Source organism: Heptranchias perlo, chromosome 23 (genome assembly GCF_035084215.1).
Source record: "Heptranchias perlo isolate sHepPer1 chromosome 23, sHepPer1.hap1, whole genome shotgun sequence".
Taxonomy (NCBI): domain Eukaryota; kingdom Metazoa; phylum Chordata; class Chondrichthyes; order Hexanchiformes; family Hexanchidae; genus Heptranchias; species Heptranchias perlo.
Genome location: NC_090347.1, coordinates 1,398,013 through 1,425,673, shown reverse-complemented (window position 1 = coordinate 1,425,673; position 27,661 = coordinate 1,398,013). Strand labels below are relative to the sequence as shown.

At 44.7% G+C, this 27,661-nt stretch overlaps 1 protein-coding gene across 1 annotated transcript; it reads right to left on the bottom strand.

Moving 5' to 3' along the window:
* Positions 1-17,829: 17,829 nt before the first annotated feature.
* On the bottom strand, positions 17,830-23,338 carry tmem100a (transmembrane protein 100a). Its single transcript, XM_068003791.1, has 2 exons — positions 23,039-23,338; positions 17,830-21,391 (listed from the first exon to the last, which is right to left on the bottom strand). Exon 2 carries the CDS (start codon positions 21,278-21,280, stop codon positions 20,885-20,887), a length of 396 nt encoding a protein of 131 aa, XP_067859892.1. The 5' UTR covers positions 21,281-21,391; positions 23,039-23,338; the 3' UTR covers positions 17,830-20,884.
* Between the last annotated feature and the right edge of the window lie 4,323 nt (positions 23,339-27,661).

Genomic DNA, 27,661 nt, shown 5'->3' with positions numbered 1-27,661 from the left:
TGATTCTGATGGGAGGAAATTTACTTCTTAATCTCAAGTCTGTTCTGTGTCCACTGTTTAAATTCGCTAACACCTTATCCAAATCCCTGTCCACATTTATCAACATAGATAATGTCCCTTCTCAGTCCTTGTTTCCAATTAAGAGTCATTCTCACCCTCTCTAATCCAACACCCCCCTCATTTTAAGGATGATGTATTCATTTCTGACCACCCTCATTTTTTAGTCTGCTTACACTTATCCCATTACTCAGTTTACTGTTACATTTTGTATCAGATGGAATAAATGAACATTTTGTGATCACCCAAAGTTTCTGGGGGCCTAAAATAGCCCCATAATCATCAGCAAATTTGCCAACTCCTGCTTTTGACATTTGGCTGAATTATCACCCTCTTATATCTCTGTAGTTGTTGCTCTCACTTCACTGATAGAGTTTCTCACTATCATTCTGTCTCTGTTCCTCGTATTCTCACTCTCTATGCCCTGTCTATCATTTTTTATCTCTCTCTCGCACTGCCCTTCGTTGTGCTCTGCCCCTTCAGTCTCTGTCTCTCTCTCATTCTTTTTCTCTCTCACTCATTCTCTCTCACAGTCTTTTTCCGTGCCCTGTCTTTCAGTCCTTGTGCCCTGCCCCTTCTGTCTCTGCCTCTCGAGATGGTTTTCTAGATCAGTATGTTGAGGAACCAACTAGGGAACAGGCTATTTTAGATCTAGTATTGTGCAATGAGAAAGGGTTAATTAATAATCTTGTTGTAAAGGAGCCCTTACGGAAGAGTGACCATAATATGATAGAATACTTCATTAAGTTTGAAAGTGTAGTTCAATCCGAAACTAGGGTCTTAAATCTAAACAAAGGAAACTATGAAGGTATGAGGCGCAAGTGGGCTATTGTTGATTGGGGAACTACATTAAAAGGTATGATGGTAGACAGGCAATGGCTAGCATTTAAAGAATTAATACATAATTTGCAACAAATATATATTCCTTTAAGGCACAAAAACCCAACAGGAAAAGTGGTCCAACCGTGGCTAACAGGAGAAATTAAAGATAGTATTAAATCAAAGGAAGAGGCATATAAAGTCGCCAGAAAAAGCAGTAAGCCTGAGGATTGGGAACATTTTAGAATTCAACAAAGGAGGAACAAGAAATTGGTAAAGAAAGGGAAAATAGAATATGAGAGTAAACTAGCGAGAAACAAAGAAACGGACTGTAAAAGCTTCTATAGGTATGTAAAAAGGAAAAGACTGGCAAAGGCAAAAGTGGGTCCCTTACAGACAGAGACGGGAGAACTTATAATGGGGAATAAGGAAATGGCAGAGAAATTAAACAAATACTTTGTATCTGTCTTCACGGAAGAAGAAACAAAATACCTCCCAGAAATACTAGGGAACCAAGGGTCTGGCGAGAATGAGTAACTGAAAGAAATTAGTATTAGTAAAAAATAGTACCAGAGAAGTTAATGGGACTGAAAGTGGATAAATCCCAAGGACCTGATGATCTACATCCCAGGGTTTTGAAAGAGGTGGCTGAGAGATAGTGGATGCATTGGTTGTCATCTTCTAAAATTCTATGGATTCTGGAACGGTTCATGGCAGATTGGAGGGTAGCAAATGTAACTCCACTATTTAAGAAAGGAGGGAGAAAGAAAACAATGTACAAAAGACCTGTTAGCCTGATATCAGTAGTAGGGAAAATGCTAGAATCTATTATAAAGGATGTGATAACAGGACACTTGGAAAATAATAATAGGATTTGGCAGAGTCAGCATGGATTTATGAAAGGGAAATCATGTTTGAAAAACCTATTGGAGTTTTTTGAGGATGAAACTAGTAGAATAGATAGGGGGGAGCCAGTGGATGTGGTGTATTTGGATTTTCAGAAGGCTTTTGATAAGGTCCCACACAGGAGGTTGGTGAACAAAGTTAGAGCACATGGAATTGGGGGTAATACACTGGCATGGATTGAGAATTGGTTAACAGACAGAAAACAGAGAGTAGGAATAAACGGGTCTTTTTCAGGTTGGCAGAATGTGACTGGTGGGGTACCGCAGGGATCAGTGCTTGGGCCCCAGCTATTCTCAATCTATATCAATGATTTGGATGAGGGAACCAAATGTAATATTTCAAAGTTTGCTGGTGAACAAAACTAGGTGGGAATGTGAGTTGTGAAGAGGATGCAAAGAGCCTTCAATGAGATATAGACAAGCTAAGTGAGTGGGTAAGAACATGGCAGATGAAATATAACGTGTAAAAATGTGAAGTTATCCACTTTGGTAGGAAAGACAGAAATGCAGAGTATTTTTAAAATGGTGACAGATTGGGAAATGTTGATGTTCAAAGGGACCTGGGTGTCCTTCTACATGAGTCACTGAAAGCTAACATGCAGGTGCAGCAAGTAATTAGGAAGGCAAATGGTATGTTGATCTTTATTACAAGAGGATTTGAGTACAGGAGTAAAGATGTCTCACTGCAATTATATAGGGCCTTGGTGAGACTGCACCTGGAGTATTGTGTACAATTTTGGTCTCCTTACCTAAGAAAGGATATACTTGCCATAGAGGGAGTGCAATGAAGGTTCACCGGACTGATTCCTGGGATGGCAGGATTATCGTATGAAGAGAGATTGAGTAGACTAGGCCTGTATTCTCTAGAGTTTGGAAGAATGAAAGGTGATCTCATTGAAACATACAAAATTCTTACAGGACTTGACAGGGTAGATGTAGGGAGGATGTTTCCTCTGGCTGGGGAGTCTAGAACCAGGGGTCACAGTCTCAGAATAAGGGGTAGGCTATTTAGGACTGAGATGAGGAGAAATTTCTTCACTCAGAGGGTGGTGAATCTTTGGAATTCTCTACCCCAGAGGGCTGTGGAGGCTCTTTCATTGAGTATATTCAAAACAGAGATCGATAGATTTCTAGATATTAAAGGCATCAAGGGATATGGGGATAGTGCAGGAAAATGGCGTTGAGGTAGAAGATCAGCCATGATCTTGTTGAATGGCGGAGCAGGCTCGAGGGGCCAGATGGCCTACTCCTGCTCCTATTTCTTATGTTCTTATGTTCTCTCTCTCTCTCTCTCTCACAGTCTTTCCCTGCGCCCTGTCTCTCAGTTCCTGTGCGCTACCCCTTCAGTCTCTCGCTCTCTCACTCACTCTCAGTCTTTCCCTGTGCCCTGCCCCTTCACTCTCTGTCTCTCGTTCTCTCACTCACTCTCTCTCACAGTCTTTCCTTGCACCTTTCTCTCAGTTCCTGTGCCCTGCCCTTTCAGTCTCTCTCTCACTCAATCTCTCTGTCCTGTCTTAATCTGACCGTGTCATTCTCTGTCTCCCCCTGTGCCTTGTCTCTGTCTCTCAGACACTCATATACAACACTGTCCAACAGTTCGCAATCACTCGAGGACGCGCCCTCCAGATTTAAACTGATTGCGCCATATTATCACTAAAATAACTCCAAGTAGACTCCCACTGAGGGCGGATCTGTGGGAAGTTTTAAAGATAGCAAAAACAAAAGCAGAATGCGAACTTCCTCAGAGGAATTTTATGTGGCAACCCATACTGTCCCCATGGATTAACCCTTAACCTTGGTTTGAATTGTATAAATCTGACTGACCTCCCAGAGCAGCCTTTAGATACAGTATTATACCGGGCTTGTCATTATTAAGAGGACTTGCATTTATTTGTGTAGGACTTTATTGCATCTCTCAGAAACATCTTAAACACTTTGATTGCAATGAACTATTTGAATTGCAGTTACTGTTGTTATGTAGACAACCACAGCAGCCATTTTGTGCCCCTGAAGTTCTCACATAGGAACATAGGAACAGGACTAGGCCATTCAGCCCCTCGTGCCTGCTCCGCCATTTGATAAGATCATGGCTGATCTTTGATCTAACTCCATATACCTGCCTTTGGCCCATATCCCTTAATACCTTTGGTTGCCAAAAAGCTATCTATCTCAGATTTAAATTTAGCAATTGAGCTAATATCAATTGCCCTTTGCAGAAGAGAGTTCCAAACTTCTACAACCCTTTGTGTGTAGAAATGTTTTCTAATCTCACTCCTGAAAGGTCTGGCTCTAATTTTTAGACTGTGCCCCCACTCCTAAAATCCCTACCAGCGGAAATAGTTTCTCTCTATCCACCCTATCTGTTCCCCTTAATATCTTATAAACTTCGATCAGATCACCCCTTAACCTTCGAAACTCCAGAGAATACAACCCCAATTTGTGTAATCTCTCCTCGTAACTTAACCCTTGAAGTCCGGGTATCATTCTAGTAAACCTACGCTGCACTCCCTCCAAGGCCAATACGTCCTTCCGAAGGTGCGGTGCCCAGAACTGCTCACAGTACTCCAGGTGCGGTCTAACCAGGGTTTTGTATAGCTGCAGCATAACTTCTGCCCCCTTGTACTCTAGACCTCTCGATATAAAGGCCAGCATTCCATTTGCCTTCTTGATTACTTTCTGCACCTGTTCATGACACTTCAATGATCTATGTACCTGAACCCCTAAGTCCCTTTGGACATCCACTGTTTTTAACTTTTTACCATTTAGAAAGTACCCTGTTTTATCCTTTTTTGATCCAAAGTGGATGACCTCACATTTGTCTACATTGAATTCCATTTGCTCTACATTGAATTCCAACAGGATTGAGATGAACGACCAGTTGATCTGTTTTTGGTGGTGTTGCCCCTGATCACTGTCCAGTGACTCTTGCTGGAAAATATGTGTGTCTGGGTATTGGGTGAGGACAAGATTGGACTTGTCTGCCATGCCCTCCAAGGTTGGATAAGCAGGTCTTTCAGTCTAAACCCTCAAAGTACACAGTCTCAGGTGGCACATGGGCGAGGCATTGCACATTGTCAGGGGCCTGAAAATCCTCAAGCTGCGATCACACCCAGCGCTCCCTCCAGCACTGACCCTGCGGGAGTATGCGGGGTCAGGGGGAGGGCATCTCATTTGCAAGGGGCCAATACTAACAGATTTTGGCCTCAGGTGTCAGCCGTGGCTCAGTGGGTAGCACTCTAGCCTCTTGAGTCAGAAGGTCGTGGGTTCAAACCCCACTCCAGAGACTTGAATACATAGTCTAGGCGGACACTCCCAGTGCAGTACTGAGAGAGTGCTGCCCAGACAGAGGTGCTGTCTTTCAGATTACATGTTAAACTGGGGCCCCGTCTGCCCTCTTAGGTGGATGTAAAAAATCCCATGATCCTGCGATTTAAATACCTTTGACAGGGTAGGGGTGCATCGTGCTTCCCCACCCTGCCCTGAGGAGGCTAGAAAGTCTGCCCAAAGGTTCCCAACCTGGGGGGAATGCCTTGTCCTTCCCTTCCCAAAAACATTTTGTAGCTGCCCTCGTCCCAACAGGCCATTGAGGGAGTCACATGGTGTTCAGGACCATACTTGCAGACAGAAGAGATGTGTTCAGCAAAGCAGTCACCTAACCTGCACTTGGTCTGCCCAACATAGATGAGACGGCAGCACGAGCAATAAAAACAGTATTGCTGACTGAAATGGAAGGACCAGTAGAATTGGGCTCCTCTAATTCTGGCCTTTTGCGCATCCCCGATTTTCATTGCTGCACCATTGGCGGCTGTGCCTTCAGCTGCCTAGGCCCTAAGCTCTGAAATTCCCTCCCTAAACCTCCCTGCCACTCTACCTCTCTCTGCTCCTTTCAGATGCTTTTTAAAACCTACCTCTTTGACCAAGCTTCTGGTCACCTGTCCTAATATCTCTTTGATTGATAATTGCTCCTGTGAATTGCCGTGGGATGTTTTACTATGTTAAAGGTGCTATATAAATGCAAGTTGTTGTTGTTGAGGGAAATGAAGTGTTGCATCTGCTGTGGTTGTACAGGAAGGTGCCAGGGGAAGGGCAGATGGGAGTAATAGAAGTGAACCAGGGTATTCCAGAGGGAATAGGCCCTGTGGAAGGTAGAGGAAGGAGGGGACAGCAAGATGTGTGGGAAATATACTGTAGGTGGTGGAAATTGCTGTGGTAAATGAGGACAGTGAGTTGGAAGGTGAGGACAAGGGGGACCCTTTTGTTGCGAGAGGAAGGGAGAAGGGTGAGAGAGAGGTCTGGGAATTGGGCTGAACATGGTCAAGGGTTTGGTTGACCATTGTGGAGGGTAGAGATCAGCTGAGGAAAAAGGAGGACATTTCAGATGTTCTAATGTGGAAATTGGAGTCATCAGAGCAAATGCAACAGATGGAACTGAGAAAAAGGCTTTACGTCTTCACAGAAAGCAGGATGGTAAGAAGCATAATCCAGGGAGTTATGGGAATCAGTGGAGTTTTCAGTAGAAGACTAGTGAATCCTGCTGTGCCCTTTCCATGGCTGTACTATTCATCCTTTAACGGAGCATCCAGAACTACACAAAATACTCCATATGTGGCCGAACTAATGTCTGGTATTACTTGCTTTACATTCAGTACCCCTATATATAAAACTCAGAATCCCATTTGATTTTTGTGGTCTTTTCTATCTGCACTCCCATCTTTAAAAATCTATGTATCTGAATCCCTAGATCTATATATCTGAATTCCATGATCTCTCTGTTCCTCCACCCTATTAAGAATATTATCATTTACAGTATACTTCCTTTCACTTTTCTTTTTCCGTAAATTTACAACTTCACATTCCTCTGCACTAATCTGCATCTGCCACCTATCTGCCTATTTTGCTAACTTGTGTATTGCCCGGAATTTCCTGTATTTTTTTCTCGTAGTTTGCCATGACCCCTAATATCATCATCAAACCCAAATCATTTTATATAAATGGACAACACCAGCATCCCAGCAAAAATCCTTGGGGCACATCACTACTCATATCCCACCAATCAGAAAACATCTATTTAGCTTTACGCTCTCCATTCTATCCCTTTTCTATCCATGTGGCTACATTCTAATAAATATCACGTGCCTTCGTTTTTGCAAAAAGTCTCTTATGTGGCATCTTATCCAATGCCTTCTGAAAATCCATATATGCAACACCAACCACATTCCTTTTATCTGTGCACTGAATGAAATTAGTCAAGCATGACCTGCCTTTTACAAATCCATGCTGATTGTCCCTGATTAGCCCATGCCTCTCTAAGTGTTCATTAATTTCAACCCATGTTATTGAATTAAATTTGAGCCCACGAGTCAGAAGGTTGTGGGTTCAATCCTTACTCCATAACTTGAGCACATAAGCTAAGATGATACTTCAGTGCAGTACTGAGGAAATGTTGGACTGTCAGATGAGATGTTAAAATAAGATCCCGTCTGCCCTGTCAGGTGGACATAAAAGATTCCACAGCATTATTTGAAGAAGAGGAGAAGAGTTCTCCCAGTGTCCTGGCTAGCGTTTATCCCTCAACCAACACCTAAAACAGATTATCTGGTGATTTATCTCATTGCTGTTTGTGGGACCTTGCTGTGCACAAATTGGCCACTGTGTTTCCTTACAATACAACACTTCAAAAAAATTACTTAATTGGCTGAGAACGATTCCTGAGCCCATGAAAGGCAATAGATAAATGCAAGTTCTTTATTTTGTTATGAACATTGGTTGTGACTTTTGACCATCAGCCAACTCAGACTATGTCAACTGATAGTGTAATGTATCCAAGTTTGCTGATGATACAAAACTAGGTGGAAAAGTAAGGAGGATGCACAGAGTCTGCAATGGGATATAGACAGGTTAAGTGAGTGGGTGAGAAGGTGGCAGATGGAGTATAATGTGGAGGAATGTGAAATTATCCACTTTGGTAGGAAGAATAGAAAAGCAGAATATTTTTTAAAAGGCGAGAGACTAAGAAATGTTGGTGTTTAGAGGGATTTGGGTATCCTTGTACATGAATCAGAGAACGTTAACATGCAGGTACAGCAAGCGATTAGGAAGGCAAATGGTATGTTAGCCTTTAATGCAAGGGGGTTGGAGTATAAGAGTAAGGAGATCTTGCTGTAATTATATAGGGCTCTGGTGTACCTGAGTACCTGGAGTACTGTGTACAGTTTTGGTCTCCTTACCTAAGGAAGGATATACTAGCCTTAGAGGCGGTGCAACGAAGGGTTTACTAGATTGATTCCTGGGATATGAGAGTTGTCCTATGAGAAGAGATTGAGTAAAATGCGCCTATATTCTCTGGAGTTTAGAAGAATGAGAGGTGATCTCATTGAAACGTATAAAATTCTTAGAGGGCCTGACAGGGTGGATACTGAGATGCTGTTTCCGCTGGCTGGAGAGCCTAGAACTAGGGATTATAGTCTCAAGATAAGAGGTCAGCTATTTAGGACCGAGATGAGGAAAAATTTCTTCCTTCAGAGGGTTGTGAATCTTTGGAATTCTCTACCTCAAGCTATAAGCTAGATAACCCAGTGGTGAAGGATAGAATACTAGAGCCTGGTCTTCAGTTACTTCCAAGCCTTTATTCACTGAGCTCCATATTACACACACCACACCCTAGATTTGCTCTCTTATATGTGGATACAGGAGAGCCCCAATTGATACATACTACCTGAATACAATTAACACTAATTGATATAAATCGGATGGATACAAGTAACACCTCAGAGGGTTGTGGATGCGCAGTTGTTGAGTATATTCAAGACAGATCGATAGATATTTGGACACTAAGAGAATCAAGGGATATAGGAATAGGGCGGGAAAGTGGAGTTGAGATAGAAGATGAGCTATGATCTTATTGAATGGCGGAGTAGGCTCGAGGAATCATATAGCCTACTCCTGCTCCTATATCTTATGTTCTTACGATAAATGAATGAACTGATTAATTTCCAATTCCACGGGCCCTGCGGTGCTTGGAGTTGGGCCTTGCAGCAAATCTTTTGTTTGCTAGTGAGAGAGCTCCGCCGGTCTGGACTCATCATTTCTGCCCTTTAGGTTTCATTCATGCTGATTGGTATGTGTGTCGTGTACCAGGCAGAGCACCTCATTGTTGCTACAGGATTCCTGAGGACTCAGTTAGTAGGATAATCACCAAGAGGGCTGCTGGTCACACTTTCTCCATTCTAATCATGATGTGGAGATGCCGGTGATGGACTGGGGTTGACAAATGTAAGGAATCTTACAACACCAGGTTATAGTCCAACAATTTTATTTGAAAATCACAAGCTTTCGGAGGCTTTCTCCTTCGTCAGGTGAATGTGAAAATCCTTGAACGTTTCGCATTTATATTCAGAGAACAATACCTGGTGATTACAGATAATCTTTCCAACTGCCCGTTGTCAAGGCAATCAAAGTGTTCAGACAGAGAGGTGTTACCGACAGGACCACCAAATATACAAACGGCCAGAACACAAAACAGAGAGAGAGGGAGAAACATCCGAAAGGAAGAGAAAGACAGAAAATGACCCGTTGTATTAAAAACAGATAACTTTTATTCACTGGTGGGGTTACGTGTAGCGTGACATGAACCCAAGATCCCGGTTGAGGCCGTCCTCATGGGTGCGGAACTTGGCTATCAATTTCTGCTCGACGATTTTGCGTTGTCGTGTGTCTCGAAGGTCGCCTTGGAGAACACTTACCCGAAGATCGGTGGCTGAATGTCCTTGACTGCTGAAGTGTTCCCCGACTGGGAGGGAACCCTCCTGTCTGGCGATTGTTGCGCGGTGTCCGTTCATCCATTGTCGCAGTGTCTGCATGGTCTCGCCAATGTACCATGCTCCGGGGCATCCTTTCCTGCAACGTATGAGGTAGACAACGTTGGCCGAGTCACAGGAGTGTGAACCATGTACCTGGTGGGTGGTGTCCTCTCGTGTGATGGTGGTATCTGTGTCGATGATCTGGCATGTCTTGCAGAGGTTGCCTTGGCAGGGTTGTGTGGTGTCGTGGACGCTGTTCTCCTGAAAGCTGGGTCATTTGCTGGGTGGCTGTTTGAAGGCGAGTAGTGGAGGTGTGGGGATGGCCTTAGCGAGGTGTTCGTCGTCATCGATGACGTGTTGAAGGCTGCGGAGAACATGGCGTAGTTTCTCCGCTCTGGGGAAATACTGGACGACGAAGGGTACTCTGTTGGTTGTGTCCCGTGTTAGTCTTCTGCGGAGGTCTATGCGATTTTTCGCTGTGGCCCGTCGGAACTGTCGATCGACGAGTCGAGCATCATATCCCGTTCTTACGAGGGCGTCTTTCAGCGTCTATAGGTGTCCATCGCGTTCCTCCTTGTCTGAGCAGATCCTGTGTATTCGCAGGGCCTGTCCATAGGGGATGGCCTCTTTGACGTGGTTAGGGTGGAAGCTGGAAAAGTGGAGCATCGTGAGGTTGTCCGTGGGCTTGCGGTAGAGTGAGGTGCTGAGGTGTCCGTCTTTGATGGAGATTCGTGTGTCCAAGAAAGAAACCGATTCTGAGGAGTAGTCCATGGTGAGCTTGATGGTGGGATGGAACTTGTTGATGTTATCGTGTAGTCTCTTTAGTGATTCTTCGCCGTGGGTCCATAGAAAGAAAATGGCGTCGATGTATCTGGTGTTTAGCGTTGGTTGGAGGTCCTGTGCAGTGAAGAAATCCTGCTCGAACTTGTGCATGAAAATGTTGGCGTATTGGGGTGCGAATTTGGTCCCCATGGCTGTTCCGTGTGTTTGGGTAAAGAACTGGTTATCGAAGGTGAAGACATTGTGATCCAGGATGAAGCGGATGAGTTGTAAGATGGCGTCTGGAGATTGGCTGTTGTTGGTGTTGAGTCACAGTACTTCCCCGGAGCGGAGAAACTACGCCATGTTCTCCGCAGCCTTCAACATGTCATCGATGACTACGAACACCTCGCTAAGGCCATCCCCACACCTCCACTACTCGCCTTTAAACAGCCACCCAACCTCAAACAGACCATCGTTTGCAGCAAATTACCCAGCTTTCAGGAGAACAGCGTCCACGACACCACACAACCCTGCCACGGCAACCTCTGCAAGACATGCCAGATCATTGACACAGATACCACCATCACACGAGAGGACACCACCCACCAGGTACATGGTTCATACTCCTGTGACTCGGCCAACGTTGTCTACCTCATACGTTGCAGGAAAGGATGCCCCGGAGCATGGTACATTGGCGAGACCATGCAGACACTGCGACAACGGATGAACGGACACTGCGCAACAATTGCCAGACAGGAGGGTTCCCTCCCAGTCGGGGAACACTTCAGCAGTCAAGGACATTCAGCCACCGATCTTCGGGTAAGCGTTCTCCAAGGCGGCCTTCGAGACACACGACAACGCAAAATCGTCGAGCAGAAATTGATAGCCAAGTTCCGCACCCATGAGGACGGCCTCAACCGGGATCTTGGGTTCATGTCACGCTACACGTAACCCCACCAGTGAATAAAAGTTATCTGTTTTTAATACAACGGGTCATTTTCTGTCTTTCTCTTCCTTTCGGATGTTTCTCCCTCTCTCTCTGTTTTGTGTTCTGGCCGTTTGTATATTCGGTGGTCCTGTCGGTAACACCTCTCTGTCTGAACACTTTGATTGCCTTGACAACGGGCAGTTGGAAAGATTATCTGTAATCACCAGGTATCGTTCTCTGAATATAAATGTGAAACGTTCAAGGATTTCCACATTCACCTGACGAAGGAGAAAGCCTCCAAAAGCTTGTGATTTTCAAATAAAATTGTTGGACTATAACCTGGTGTTGTAAGATTCTTTACATCCATTCTAATCAGTGATTCTTGCCAATTAATTTGCTGACTCTCTGCTCTGTCTTCTCCTCAATTTGACCGGGAAGAGAGTAGCCCTGTCACCTTCTAGCCTTTAAAGCTGTGCTTTCTCACAGTTATTGTATTGTTATTCATTTTCCAACATATTGCTAGGAGATATATTGCTGCTTCAGGACTTTTCTCATAAGATTTCTTTAGGGACAGGAAGGGGCCAGTAGACCCAAACAAGCCCGTCCTTACTGGCTCCCCATGTCCCAGCAAATTGACTTCAAGATCCTAGACCTTTTGTTGGAATCCCTCCACAGCCTTGCCCCCCCCCCTCTCCCAGTTTGGGAGATCGCTGCAACTCATGCATTTTAGAGCACAGACTCACTTTCTTTGACTTCAGATGCTATTAATCTCCTGCTCTGTCCATATCCTACATTACAACAGTGACTACACTTCAAAAGTACTTCATCGATGGTAAAGCGCTTTGGGATGTTCTGAGAATGGTGCTGTATGAATGCAAGTTAGTTCGTTCCTTCCTCCCTTCCCTTTTCTCCTCTTCCCTCAGCCACCATGTTCCTGTCCTGTGTAACTCTCTTCCTAAACATTTCCACCTCGCTATCTTTCTCCCTGCTGTCAGATTATGCTCCTGTGAAGCGCCTTGGAATGTTTTGCTACGTCAAAGGCGCTATATAAATGCAAGTTGTTGTAATAGCCCATCTCTTCAACTTGATCTTTGGTCTCTCACCAAATTCCTTACGTCCTGCTCAATGTCCCCCTCCCCTCTGTAAATCCTTCCGAGACCTCCTTCTAGGTCAGAGTGATATATAGATACAAGTTGTTGTTGTAGATCCTAAGCCCAACTACCTTTCTCCTCAATCCCCTATCTTTCCAATTATATTATCTACTTCAATGGCTCACTGCTAACTTATTCCATACAGTACTTCGTGCATCTCCTATTGTCTGGTTGTCACCATACATTGGTAGAGGCTGGGAGTAGGTTGTCTGTGCGACCTCTCAGTCAGGGATGTGCATGTGGTAGGAAATGCCACAGAAAGGAAAACATAATTAACAGTATCTTTAAAAAAACTCCACAGTGGTATAAAATACTGGCAGTACAGGAGATCAAGACCTAGTGCAGGCCCCCAGTACAATGCAGTGCTCGAGGGGACTGCATATTAGCAGGGCCATAATATAAGTGCTGTTTATTTGTTGCTTGCTTATGTTTTCTATCAACATGTTAATTAGGTAGGATGATGAGTGGAGGAAGTCCTTGATAGGAAGAGGGAACAGAGTGGGATGGAGGACAGAGCCCTGGAGAACACCTGAGTTAGTGGGAAGATTCAGCAACTACAGCACAGACAGAGCAATTAGAGAGGAACTTAGATAGCTAAGGACATTTAGTTTGGAGGAGGTCAGAAGTAATACATTTAGGGAAAGGAAATGCACCTTAAATGGTAACATTTTACATGGAGTAGAGGAACAGAGGGACCTTGATGTGAAGATACACAGGTTATTAAGGGTTACAGCACAAACAGATAAGGCCATAAAAAAAGGTAAAGGGAATCCTTAATTTTGTACCTATAGACATGGAAGGCAAAAGCAAGGAGGCAATGTTGAAGTTGTGCAAGACCTTAGTTAGGCCATAATTAAAGGTATCGTATGCAGTTTTGAGCACCTCATTATGGGAAGGAAATAAAAGCAATGGAGAAGGTGCATAGTTGAAGATTCATAGTACATTACCAGGGATGAGGGGTTTCAGTTATGATGAGATTTGAGATGTTAAGGCACATTTTTAACTGGAACTGGGATGGTTAAGGGGTGACCTGATAGAGGTCTTAAGATATGAAGTGTTATGGCCAGGTACCCATCTTCTCACCATATCCGTCAACCTCACCTACTCACTGTATCATAAGAACATAAGAAATAGGTGCAGGAGTAGGCCATTCGGTCCCTCGAGCCTGCTCTGCATTCAATAAGATCATGGCTGATCTTCGACCTCAACTCCACTTTCCCACCCGATCCCCATATCCCTTAATTCCCTTAGAGTCCAAAAATCTATCAATCTTGGCCTTGAATATACTCAATGACTGAGCATCTACAGCCCTCTGCGGTAGAGTATCCTTCAATTCCCTCCTTCAAAAATGCAATTAGTTATTTCTTCACTCCATTTGTACTATCCGTTTTAATGGGCTTCCCTGTTAACATAAATAGTTCATATTTTACCAAACTGACTCTCTCACTTGCTATAAAATCATAAGGCTCGAAATGACTGGTTCCGATGTTACTTTCCAATCATTTAACGCAGGGGTTTCAAATTCCTCTCTCCGCTGTTGTAACAGAAGTGCTAATCCATTTTAAATAAACCTGGAGGCTCCAATGAGCAATTCTGAGCTGTTCAACAGCTACATTCCTGTGTGATTGGTTCACGTTGCTAATCTAATTGTGTCCTTCTTAAATTCATTCAACTGTAGAAACACAATTAAAAAGTCTACGGATGGATTGAACACAAAAGGTTTAATTTTGGCCTATCCTGAAATCAGTGCTGCCTAAAATCAAATGTGACCTTCTGGCAATGCAGTATTGATCAGTCAGTCACCTCTGCATTTGGGTGAAAGACAGTTACTCTCCATCGCAGGCCGAGACACATTGACCGACAGACAAGAGCTGTCATGTCCGTGAGATCCTTTCATTCCTAACAAATACACAGAGAGAGTCACATTCGGTTGAAGAGGGGATGGAATCTGAATGAAGATGAGAAATTCACAGATACCATGGTCTTACAGCAGCAACAGGCTGCTCAGAGTCTTGCAATAACACCCCAGGACATAACAACACAAAATATTACAGGACACAGACGTTCAGGGAACGAAAGTTTAATTTGCACCCAGTGTGCGAGGTAGACGGGTAATGGTGATGTTGAAAGCATCCCCTTCCCGGGGTATGTTTGGAATAAGGTCTCGCTGCCTCATCCAGAAATAGGGCCAGGACCTACTCCGTTAATGGTAGGGCGTTGGGGAGAGTTATAGAACAAAGAGATCTAGGAGTACAGGTTCATAGCTCCTTGAAAGTGGAGTCACAGGTGGATAGGGTGGTGAAGAAGGCATTTAGCATGCTTGGTTTCATTGGTCAGAACATTGAATACAGGAGTTGGGATGTCTTGTTGAAGTTGTACAAGACATTAGTAAGGCCACACTTGGAATACTGTGTACAGTTCTGGTCACCCTATTATAGAAAGGATATTATTAAACTAGAAAGAGTGCAGAAAAGATTTACTAGGATGCTACCGGGACTTGATGGTTTGACTTATAGGGAGAGGTTGGATAGACTGAGACTTTTTTCCCTGGAGAGTAGGAGGTTTAGGGGTGATCTTATAGAAGTCTATAAAATAATGAGGGGCATAGATAAGGTCGATAGTCAAAATCTTTTCCCAAAGCTAGGGGAGTCTATAACGAGGGGGCATAGATTTAAGGTGAGAGGGGAGAGATACAAAAGGGTCCAGAGGGGCAATTTTTTCACTCAAAGGGTGGTGAGTGTCTGGAACGAGCTGCCAGAGGCAGTAGTAGAGGCGGGTACAATTTTGTCTTTTAAAAAGCGTTTGGACAGTTACATGGGCAAGATGGGTATAGAGGGATATGGGCCAAGTGCAGGCAATTGGGACTAGCTTAGTGGTATAAACTGGGCGAAATGGACATGTTGGGCCGAAGGGCCTGTTTCCATGTTGTAAACTTCTATGATTCTAGTAACTGTTCCACTCGGGGCTGTTGGGGCCCTAGGCATCAGCACACCAATGACACTTGAGTGACTGGCACTGCCTGGTACTTCCAGGTAACAGATGTGTCCACCCAAGCAGCAGCCTGTCACTCTGTATCGATCAGCATTGAGGGACAACTCATCAGCCTATGCTACAGCCTACACTGATAGTAGGATCAATAACAACACATTAGCCTTTATAAATGCATCTGCAAGTTATAGCAAGTGTGACAAAGTAAATAAGGGTTGACTCAGTGATCCCGAACTCTGCGGAAAGCCTCGCTCCTTGTGAGTGCTGATCTAAGAGAAGGCAACAGCACTACGGCCTGGAGTTTCCTCCGTATTTGGGCCCAAAAATCGTGTAATCTGGGCGCAAACCAATGACGTGGCTGATATGGTCACTGAATTTTGGGCGTAAGTGAGTTCCTGGCATAACTACAATATGCCTGCGTCTCCTCAATCCGCGTCGGTCCAGCAAACCCCCCATCCAAGCGAATCACTGTCCACAAAACTGGCCACACCTCCAACTCTCAAATGTGAGTATCCTCCAATTGCGCTTGTTTGGGGGTCTCAACATTGCAACCAGATTTTCAGGCGCAGCAGGAAAGAAAGTCATTCTTCTGGTGTTTAATTGCAGTTTTTTGAGTGTTTTCTTTTTCATTTATCCTCACTGAGACTTCCTCTGTATTTTCTGTTTCTTTTAATGCATTTTTATGGCATCAATATAAATCACATTAACAATTGAAAAGCTTTCCCGATTGCAGATTCTTAAATATGCTGTGCCTGATATGCATGAATGGTGGTTAAATAAGTTTAAAAATTAATTCTCATACTTAAAAAAAGAAATATAAGGTTTGGGTTCAGCGTTTTACTTGGGCTCTGATTGTTTACGCTGATTTATGCCCATTTTAAGGTTGGGTGTATTCTAATGATATTGGGAGGATATTTGGTCTTAACTTGACATTGGCAAAATGGGCGTGACATTGGGCACATTTCCAGATCTAACTTCCGGGTTCCGCCCAGAGAGAAACTTCCAGGCCTATAGCTGAAGTTTTCTGACCTGCACATCTGTCAAACAAGGCTCCTTCTGGGAGTGCGAGAGGATGGGATGGGGGAATTTACCTTATAACCTATGGTGTTTAGACGGCACAACGGCAATGTGAATTAATAATTATACGAAAATATAATAAAGAATAGTCAGCATGGATTTCAAAAGGGAAGGTCATGCTTGACCAACCTTATTGAATTCTTTGAAGAAATAACAGAAAGGATAGATAAGGGTAATGCAGTATTTGGATTTTCAAAAGGCCTTCGATAAGGTACCGCATAGTAGACCCATGACTAAGGTCAGAGCATGTGGAGTCAGGGGACAGGTAGCAGAATGGATAGCAAGCTGGCTACAAAACAGAAAACAGAGAGTAGGGGTTAAAGGTAGTTACTCAGACTGGCAAAAGGTGGGAAGTGGTGTTCCACAGGGATCAGTGCTGGGACCACTGTTGTTCACCATTTACATAAATGAATTGGACTCGAGAATCAGAAGTACAATTTCAAAACTTGCGGACTACAGCAAATTGGGGATATAGTTAATACTGAGGAGGACTGCAACAAAATACAGGAAGACATTAATAAACTTGCAGAATGGGCGTGTAATTGGCAAATGAATTTCAATATAGGTAAGTGTGAGGTGGTACATTGTGGTAGGAAGAATAAGGGGGCCACATACTCCTTGGAAAATAAGAGTCTAATTGGAGTAGAGGAGCAGAGGGATCTGGGGGTACAGATACACAAATCATTAAAGTAGCGACGCAGGTTAATAAGGCCATAAAAAAAGCAAACCAAACACTGGAGTTCATTTCTAGAGGGATAGAAGTGAAAAGCAGAGAAATTATGTTGAACTTGTATAGAACCTAGGCAACACTTGGAGTATTGTGAACAGTTCTGGTCTCCATATTATAACAAGGATATAGAGGCATTGGAGAAGGTGTGAAAAAGATTTACTAGGATGATACCAGAACTGAGATGTTACACCTATCAGGAAAGATTGAACAGGCTGGGGCTCTTTTCTCTAGAAAAGAGAGGACTGAGGGGTGACCTGATAGAGGTCTTTAAGATTATGAAAGGGTTTAATAGGTTAGAGGTAGAAAAGATGTTTCCACTTGCGGGGAGACCAGAACTAGGGGCCATAAATATAAGATAGTCACTAATAAATCCAATAGGAGAAACTTCTTTACCCATAGAGTGGTTAGAATGTGGAACTCGCTACCACAGGTGTAGTTGAGGCGACTAAGATAGATGCATTTAACGGGAAGCTAGATAAACACATGAGGGAGAAAGAAATAGAAGGATATGTTGATGGGTTTAGATGAAGAGGAAGGGAGGACGCTCATGTGGAACATAAATACCGGCACGGACCTGAAGGGCAGAATGGCCTGTTTTTGTGCTGTACATTCTATGTAGTTCTATGTAATTCATCAAGGCCCATCCTCATGTATTGTAACTCTCCCACTGAAGAGAGTTTGGAGAGGGGGAGTAGTAATGGAGTGGGTTTGGAGATGGGGAGAGGTAGTAGAGTGGATTTGGAGAGGGGAGAGGAAGTGGAGTGGGTTTGGAGAAGGGGATGAGGTAGTGGAGTGGGTTTGGAGAGGGGGAGAGGTGGTGGAGAGGGGGAGAGGTAGTAGAGAGGGTTTGGAGGGGGGAGAGTTAGCGGAGTGGGTTTGGAGATGGGGAGAGGTTGTGGAGTGGATTTGGAGGGGGGAGTGGTAGTGGAGAGGGTTTGGAGATGGGGAGAGGTAGTGGAGTGGGTTTGGAGATGGGACGAGGTTGTGGAGTGGGTTTGGAGGGGGGGAGAGGTAGTGGAGAGGGTTTGGAGGAGGGGAGAGGCAGTGGAGAGGGTTTGGAGGGGGGGATAGGTAGTGGAGTGGGTTTGGAGAGAGGGAGAGGTAGTGGAGTGGGTTTGGAGAGGGGGTGAGGTTGTGGAGTAGGTTTGGAGAGGGGGTGAGGTTGTGGAGTAGGTTTGGAGAGGGGGAGAGGTTGTGGAGTGGGTTTGGAGAGGGGGAGAGGTTGTGGAGTGGGTTTGGAGAGGGGGAGAGGTAGTGGAGTGGATTTGGAGAGGGGGAGATCTTGTGGAGTGGGTTTGGAGAGGGGGAGAGGTTGTGGAGTGGGTTTGGAGAGGGGGAGAGGTTGTGGAGTGGATTTGGAGAGGGGGAGAGGTTGTGGAGTGGGTTTGGAGAGGGGGAGAGGTAGTGGAGTGGATTTGGAGAGGTTGTGGAGTGGGTTTGGAGAGGGGGAGAGGTTGTGGAGTGGGTTTGGAGAGGGGGAGAGGTTGTGGAGTGGGTTTGGAGAGGGGGAGAGGTTGTGGAGTGGGTTTGGAGAGGGGGAGAGGTTGTGGAGTGGGTTTGGAGAGGGGGAGAGGTTGTGGAGTGGGTTTGGAGAGGGGGAGAGGTTGTGGAGTGGGTTTGGAGAGGGGGAGAGGTAGTGGAGTGGATTTGGAGAGGGGGAGAGGTTGTGGAGTGGGTTTGGAGAGGGGGAGAGGTTGTGGAGTGGGTTTGGAGTTAGTTTGAAAGAATATGCTCCTATATTTGTTCTGGACTATCTTTTGTCAGTCCTGGACTCTCTGATATCTGTCTTTTACTCTCCTGTAACTCCAGTGTATGCTCCTATATAATTCCTCTACATGTCTGGATCTATTCTGTATCTTGCATATGTGCGTATATCTGTATCTCACCTGTATCTGTGTTGTACTCTTCTGTACATTCCTGTATCTGTCATGTACCATTCTGCATCTGTCTTGTTCTTTCCTGTACCTCATGTGTATGCTTGTGTATCTGTTCTATATTTCACCTATATCTGTTCTTTACTCTCCTATATCTTGTATTTTCCTGTATCTCTTATGTACACGTCTGTATCAGTTCTGTATCTCACCCAAATCTGTCCTGAACTCTTCTATATCAGCCCTTCACTCTCTCGTATCTGTCCTTTTCTCCTCTCTATCTGTCCTTTATTCTCCTCTGTCTGTCCTGTACTCCCCTGTATCTATTCTCTATCTCACCTGTCTTGTATTATTCATGTTTTTGCTGTGCCAGGTTGAATCCCTTTACTTTTATCCCAGAAAAGAATAGAACTGTTTCCCCAGGAAATGAGGCAGGGCCAGTGGCAGTGAAATAGAAGTTTTATTTGATGAGATCATGTACCGTTCAAACGGAAGCTGTATAGAATTATCAAAGTGCCAGGCCGAGCACACCATGAAAGCCAGAAAGACATTCATTAACATTCGCGTGCAGTTAGCGCATCCCAACTGAAGCTGACCTGGTGTCATAAAAATCAACTCAAGTAGCTGGACAATGAGAACTTTGGAGAAGGGGAAGGGAGAAGAGGGGAGTGGAGGAAAAAGAGGGGAGGAAAAGAAGGGGAAGGAGAGGAAATGAGAAGGAGGAGAGGGAAAGAAGGTAAGGTGGGGTGGGGATGAGCAAGGGAGGGGAGGAGAGGCAGAGGAGGAGGAGGAGAGCAGGCAATCAGTTAAGTTGACAAGTTAAAAGCCTCCATTCCTAGTGATTCCTTAGTGACCTCATAATTATTTCTTTTAAATGATCTTTTTCTGATTTTCCTACGAATTCATAAAGACTTAATTCCTGTTACCTTCATTGCACTGATTATTGAAACAAGGTCCTGGCAGTGAGAATTCATCAAAATATCCCTCAGAATGGATGGAGAGGGTGCGTGTGATATTATCATCCCACACCTGTTCCAAGAATAGATGATATTTTGTTAATTTAAGTTGTTATAAAGATAATGACCAACACAGGTTCATTTAGTGAACATGGGGCATCAACAGACCCAACTATTGATGGGTGGAACACAGGGTTTTCAGAATGTAGGACAGCATCAACATTGGAAAGGGAGAGTAGGAGAAAACAGTCAGGGAAAAGGAATGAACACAGGCAGGAAGGGCAGCTGGAGAGATAGCAGACTGCATGCAAGCTAGGAGGTAGAAGGACATTTCCCTGTTTAAACATTTTCTTGACAAGGTGCAACCCAGATAACGGTATGACAGGGACCAGCATATACCCGAGAATAGGTGCGTCAATAAATTAGTACTAAAATGATTTTTAATACCACAGTTAGTGCAGTCTTCATCTCTGGACTGGCTGCTGTCCCGGACACACTGGGACTCATACAGTTAGATCCAAAGTGTTGGTTGAGTCATTTCGATCGTTAGTACTGAGAGCATCTCCATATCGATCCACTCTCAAGTTGGCCTCAGCTAGTCACATGGATGACTCCAGATAAAGAGATAATGGAGAGTTTGTCTTGTGTTACTTAATGTTGTGAGTAGATGAACTGTTAAAAGTTTGAAGTGATATTGTAAACTGGCCCCATCAAAGCTGTCGGACAATCCACCCAGCATTTTCATTGCAAACCTCCATGAGTTGGATGCATGTAGACAGGTTGCTGGATTTAGGTCCCAGATGAAGTGATTTGGTCTCCTTGTTTGGATGTAGAGTGTTTCCTAGACGAACAGCCCCCTGTTGGCCATCAGTGCAGTCTGGCTCTCTCTCCTTTTGGCTCGCTTTCTGCATTGTCTCACTTTCCAGCAGGCGGCGCTGGAGATCACCAGGAGAAGACCCGAGGCAAGCAGGACCAGCCCAAAGACTGAGATGATTGAACCATGCGAGTTGAAGCTATAGGCGACGGCTGTGACCACCACGCCAGCAATCAGGATGACCAGGCCGAAGGGGACGGTGCACCGGGAGCAGGAGAGTTCAGCTCCACCTGTAGCTGCCGCCAGCTGGCCCTGGCTGGTCAGGAGCTGAGCAACCGCAGGATCCGGGCAATCGGAGCCCTTCTCTTGGATACTGGGAAGAACCGTGAGCCCTGGGATCTCCTTCACCGGTTCCTCAATCATCCTGCACCTTCCAGGACTGCTCCCTCCTCTTCCCCTTTAATTTTCCAAATGAGTTCTTTGCTATTTTCAGTCCTCCATAACATCCAGTCAGCACATCCCAGGATCTAGGTACTTTCAGACAGAGAGAGGGCAGTGAGTGTGTGGTCAGCGAGAGAGAGGGCAGTGAGTGTGTGGTCAGAGAGAGACAGGGCAGTGAGTGTGTGGTCAGAGAGAGAGGGCAGTGAGTGTGTGGTCAGAGAGAGACAGGGCAGTGAGTGTGTGGGCAGAGAGAGACAGGGCAGTGAGTGTGTGGGCAGAGAGAGACAGGGCAGTGAGTGTGTGGTCAGTGAGTGTGTGGGCAGAGAGAGAGTGCAGTGAGTGTTTGGGCAGAGAGGGAGAGGGCAGTGAGTGTGTGGTCAGAGAGAGACAGGGCAGTAAGTGTGTGGGCAGTGAGTGTGTGGGCAGAGAGAGAGTGCAGTGAGTGTTTGGGCAGAGAGAGAGGGCAGTGAGTGTTTGGGTTGAAAGGGAGGGCAGTGAGTGTGTGATCAGAGAGAGAGGGCAGTGAGTGTTTGGGCAGAGAGGGAGAGGGCAGTGAGTGTTTGGGCAGAGAGGGAGAGGGCAGTGAGTGTTTGGGCAGAGAGGGAGAGGGCAGTGAGTGTTTGGGCAGAGAGGGAGAGGGCAGTGAGTGTTTGGGCAGAGAGGGAGAGGGCAGTGAGTGTTTGGGCAGAGAGGGAGAGGGCAGTGAGTGTTTGGGCAGAGAGGGAGAGGGCAGTGAGTGTTTGGGCAGAGAGGGAGAGGGCAGTGAGTGTTTGGGCAGAGAGGGAGAGGGCAGTGAGTGTTTGGGCAGAGAGGGAGAGCAGTGAGTGTTTGGGCAGAGAGGGAGAGGGCAGTGAGTGTGGGCAGACAGAGAGAGAGGGCAGTGAGTGTGGGCAGACAGAGAGAGAGGGCAGTGAGTGTTTGGGCAGAGAGGGAGAGGGCAGTGAGTGTTTGGGCAGAGAGGGAGAGGGCAGTGAGTGTTTGGGCAGAGAGGGAGAGGGCAGTGAGTGTGTGATCAGAGAGGGAGAGGGCAGTGAGTGTGTGATCAGAGAGAGAGGGCAGTGAGTGTTTGGGCAGAGAGGGAGAGGGCAGTGAGTGTTTGGGCAGAGAGGGAGAGGGCAGTGAGTGTTTGGGCAGACAGAGAGAGAGCAAAAAAAACAAATCCTGAACTAAAACATAGGGAACAAGCACCATAATAAGTAGCATATTATACAACATGGAAAGGTAAAATAATGGGAAAGTGGAATATTAATAGTCACATCAATCATATTAATATGCACAATTATAATAACAATGAATCATCCATAACACAATAGCTACAGTATTAACACCAGGGTACCAGGGTTGTTCACAATTAAACCAATCTGTTTTAAAGCTCTAATTCATCGAATCACACAACACAGAAGGAGGCCATTCGGTCCATCGTGCCTGTGCCTGCTCTTTGAAAGAGTTATTCAATTAGTCCCACTCCCCATAACCCCGCAACTTTTTATTTTTAAAGTATTTATCCAATTCTCTTTTGAAAGTTAATATTGAATCTGCTTCCACCGCCTTTTCAGGCAGTGCATTCCAGGTCATTACAACTTGCTGCAGTGAAGATCTCCTGTACTGACAGCAGCTCGGAGTCTGTGCTCGGGGTTAGCTGGCTACACAGACACAGCGCCCAGTGTCAATCCACTCATTCACTCACCACAGACACAGCGCCCAGTGTCAGTCCACTCATCCACTCATTCACTCACTCACATTTAATGCTGCTCCAAGGCGCTACTCTGAATCTTCCAGCTCCTTGCAATCGTCAAACGTTCCGTACTGTGGGGCTGAGACATGAGTTGGGAGCCGGGCTCGGACTCGCTGTTTAGGTACATTTAGCAGGAGGGAGTCTCCTCTCAGTACTGGGCAGAGGGAAAGCAGAATAGCGGCTGTGTTCTCTACTCTCTGGTCTCTGGTCCCCGCTCTCTCAGCCTCTGCTGTGCTCGGTCCCAGCACAGTGACAGTAAAGCGATCTGCCCGGAGGAGGCTGCCTACAGATCGGGCTCTCCCTCTCTCTCTCTGCTTGCACTGATCCCACACTCCTGGCGCTCACTCTTGGCACACACCAGCCTATCCTTATCATGCTGTTATTGACACTTAATTAAAATATTATATATCAAACAAAAACATCTCAGCAACATCAAAGAAGACAATCTCAGCAAATATGTGTAATGATATGAATAATTTATTAGATTCTAATAGATTGGCATCCTTCTGTGCCGTAACTTTCTATGATTGATTCTATGATGTTAGAATATTAATAGCAGCGATGATTGCTGATCTCCGTGCAAACGCATAGCCCCCCTCCCCCATCTCCTGTTAAAAGGGAAAAGATCAGGGGTCTAGGGTTAATTCTGAGTGTTACTGTCCGTTAAAGGGATTGCCTTCACAACTTTCCTTTCATCAGTTTTTCTTTGGATTAAATCTGTGTTTAAAGATATATGCGGAGTGAAGAGGGATTGTGTGTGTGTGGGAGAGAGAGAGAGCGAGAGATGCGGAGAGGGTGTATTACCATCTCACCCTCCTGCTCAACAGAAGCCATTGCCAGTCCCAGCCACAGACCCTACTATTAGAAGTCACACACACACACAATCTCATACAGTCACACACACTCAATCTCACACACACCCTACTATTAGAAGTCACACACACACACACACACACACAATCTCATACAGTCACACACACTCAATCTCACACACACCCTACTATTAGAAGTCACACACACACACACACACAATCTCATACAGTCACACACACTCAATCTCACACACACCCTACTATTAGAAGTCACACACACACACACAATCTCATACAGTCACACACACTCAATCTCACACACACCCTACTATTAGAAGTCACACACACACACACAATCTCATACAGTCACACACACTCAATCTCACACACACCCTACTATTAGAAGTCACACACACACACACAATCTCATACAGTCACACACACTCAATCTCACACACACCCTACTATTAGAAGTCACACACACACACACAATCTCATACAGTCACACACACTCAATCTCACACACACACCCTACTATTAGAAGTCACACACACACACACAATCTCATACAGTCACACACACTCAATCTCATACACACCCTACTATTAGAAGTCACACACACACAATCTCATACAGTCACACACACTCAATCTCATACACACCCTACTATTAGAAGTCACACACACACAATCTCATACAGTCACACACACTCAATCTCTCACACACCCTACTATTAGAAGTCACACACACACAATCTCATACAGTCACACACACTCAATCTCACACAGTCACACACATGTACACTCACACACACATCCACACACAATCTCACACACAGTCACACACACAATCTCACACACAGTCACATACACTCACTCACAGTCACAAACACATGTATACAGTCTCAGACACAATCATACACACTCAATCTCACACACAGTTGCACACACAGAGTCTCACAGTCACACACATGCGCACTCATAATCTCACACACAGTTACTCATAATCTCATACAGTCACACATACACTCATAATGTCACACACATACACACTCATAATCTCACACACAATCACACAGTCACACACACACAGTCACAAAGTCTCACATGTAGATACACAATCACACACACCCACACACAGTCTCACACGCAGATATACAGACCTACAGTCACACACATACTGTATCACTTAAACACTCTAACACATGGACACACACTCTCATACACACAAAAGCACAAACAATCCAATTCACATATACTCATACACAAAGACGTACACAGTCAAGCACGCACACACACACAGATTCATATACAGACACACACATTCAAACTCAAAGATATTCAGACACACACACACACAGTCATTCACACACACTCACATACTCCCCACACACGAACTCACACATGCACACTCATAAACATATTAACACATACACATATGCATGCTGAAACAGATTCTTGTGGTCATACCCATAATGGAGACATTGGGACTCACACTCATATCGTTACACAGACTCATACATTCATTCACACACAGCCATTCACACTCAAACACACACATATACATATGCATTTGCACACATACATACACACTCACATTTACACAAATATACTTGGCCCCAGAATCACACTCATGCACACACTGAAATACACACTGACTTACACACACTTATTCACATACAGTCACACAAACATTTATATACACACTCACATGCAGACATAGACTCACAAACACACATACACACAGACTCAACTGCAGATATTCACAGTCACAGGTGCACGGACACACAGACTCACACCCCAATCACATATGTGCACTCATGCATTCACTTACATTCAGTCAGACACACATAGTCATGAACACTCACAAATGCACTTACACACACCCACACATGTTCAGACATACATATGCACACACTCACACTCCTACACTCATATAGACTCATATGCACACTCATGGGGTACGGTAGCATAGTGGTTATGTTACTGGGCTAGTAATCCAGAGGCCTGGACTAAAATCCAGAGTCATGAGTTCAAATCCCGCCACGGCAGCTGGCGAATTTAAATTCAATTAATTAATTAAATTCAATTAATTAAATAAAAAAATCTGGAATTAAAATACTAGTATCAGTAATGATGGCCATGAAACTACCGGATTGTCGTAAAAACCCATCTGGTTCACTAATGTCCTTTAGGGAAGGAAGCCTGCTGCCCTTACCCGGTCTGGCCTATATGTGACTCCAGACCCACAGCAATGTGGTTGATTCTTAATTGCCCTCTGAAATGGCCTAGCAAGCCACTCAGTTGTAAAATCTCGCTACGAAAAGTCATAATAAGAACTCCCTTCCTAACAGCACTGTGGGAGAACCGTTACCACACGGACTGCAGCGGTTCAAGAAGGCGGCTCACCACCACCTTCTCGAGGGCAATTAGGGATGGGCAATAAATGCCGGCCTTGCCAGCGACGCCCACATCCCGTGAACGAAAAAAACCCAAAAAAAAACACTTAGACTCACGCTGTCACACACATATACACAAATACACACACATATACGCAGTCAAACTCAAACTCAGCCACACACACACACAGAGTAAGAAAAATGATTCACAGAAATGTATTGGAGCCACCCTCCACAATCCACGAATCAGTATAATAACATATATCATATTAAATTACTGTTTACATTTAACTAATTATAATTTAAGATGCAATTACTTACCTAACATGTGGTATAAATAGAATAAGTGAGGAGTCCCAGGATACCAGCTAAATTCCACTTGTAGTACTGAGCATAACTCATTCAGGACTGTGAGTTATCAGAGCAGCCAACTTTTGGGACACTAGTTGTAACATACATCTCCTCTTTGTGGGTTCTCTCCTGTTTAACCCTTAAAGATGCTCAACCACCAGGAGAGTTTAAATCAATCACATCTATAAAAACACAATCATTTCTAGGAACAGGAAAAGACCATAAGCCCCAATAAATCCATTCCTTTTTGAAAGATTAACCCCACCTACCCATTTTCTCCCCATATCCTGCCATCTGTTCTGTCTCTGAAACACATCTAATTGTCTCTTGACCCTATTTATACTCTCCTCTGCAATGTCTTTCTGTGATAACTAATTCCACAACTAAATAACCCTTTGGGGGAGAAGTTCCCCCCCGGCTTCCCTTCTTACTCCCAATGTCTCCATTTATAACCTGTATCCTTTGGGATTCGACCATTCACCACAGGGAACAGTTTGCCTGGATCAGTTTTGTTAATCCTGTACACAATCTTGAAAACTTCAATTACTCACCTCGAAGTCTCCTCTTATCCAAACAAAACAAACCCAACTTCCTTAACCTTTCCTCCAAACACAAATTGCTGAATTAATCATATTCCCTGTGAATTCACAACATGATTCTAACTAACATGAGATATATGGGGAAAGGAAATGGGACTCTCCATTGCTTTGAAGCTTCGATTAATCAGGGGACTCAAACTGTCCCCAACACCAGTCAGAGATGTGACACTATATGTGGTTATAGTGATGACATTCACAGGTTATGCATCATAATTCATGGAAACTTCCATGCTCTGATCACTTTATAATTCAAAATATAAAAAAGGATTGATTACTGGACAGGCAACAAAACTGGTGGGGAATAAATACCTGAATGCTGCCACATCATGAGACACAGACAGAAATTGAAACACTGGACTGCTATTGGAAGGAAAATAGACTGTGAGCGTCTGGTTTACATTTTGCAAATTTCCTGCTCAAAAATGAGACTGATCAGTTGATAACTGGCCAGGTGTATGTACATGTGTG

Coding starts and splice junctions, on each gene's coding strand:
- tmem100a (XM_068003791.1), bottom strand. CDS start 21,280: ATGATTGAGGAACCGGTGAAGGAGATCCCAGGGCTCACGGTTCTTCCC.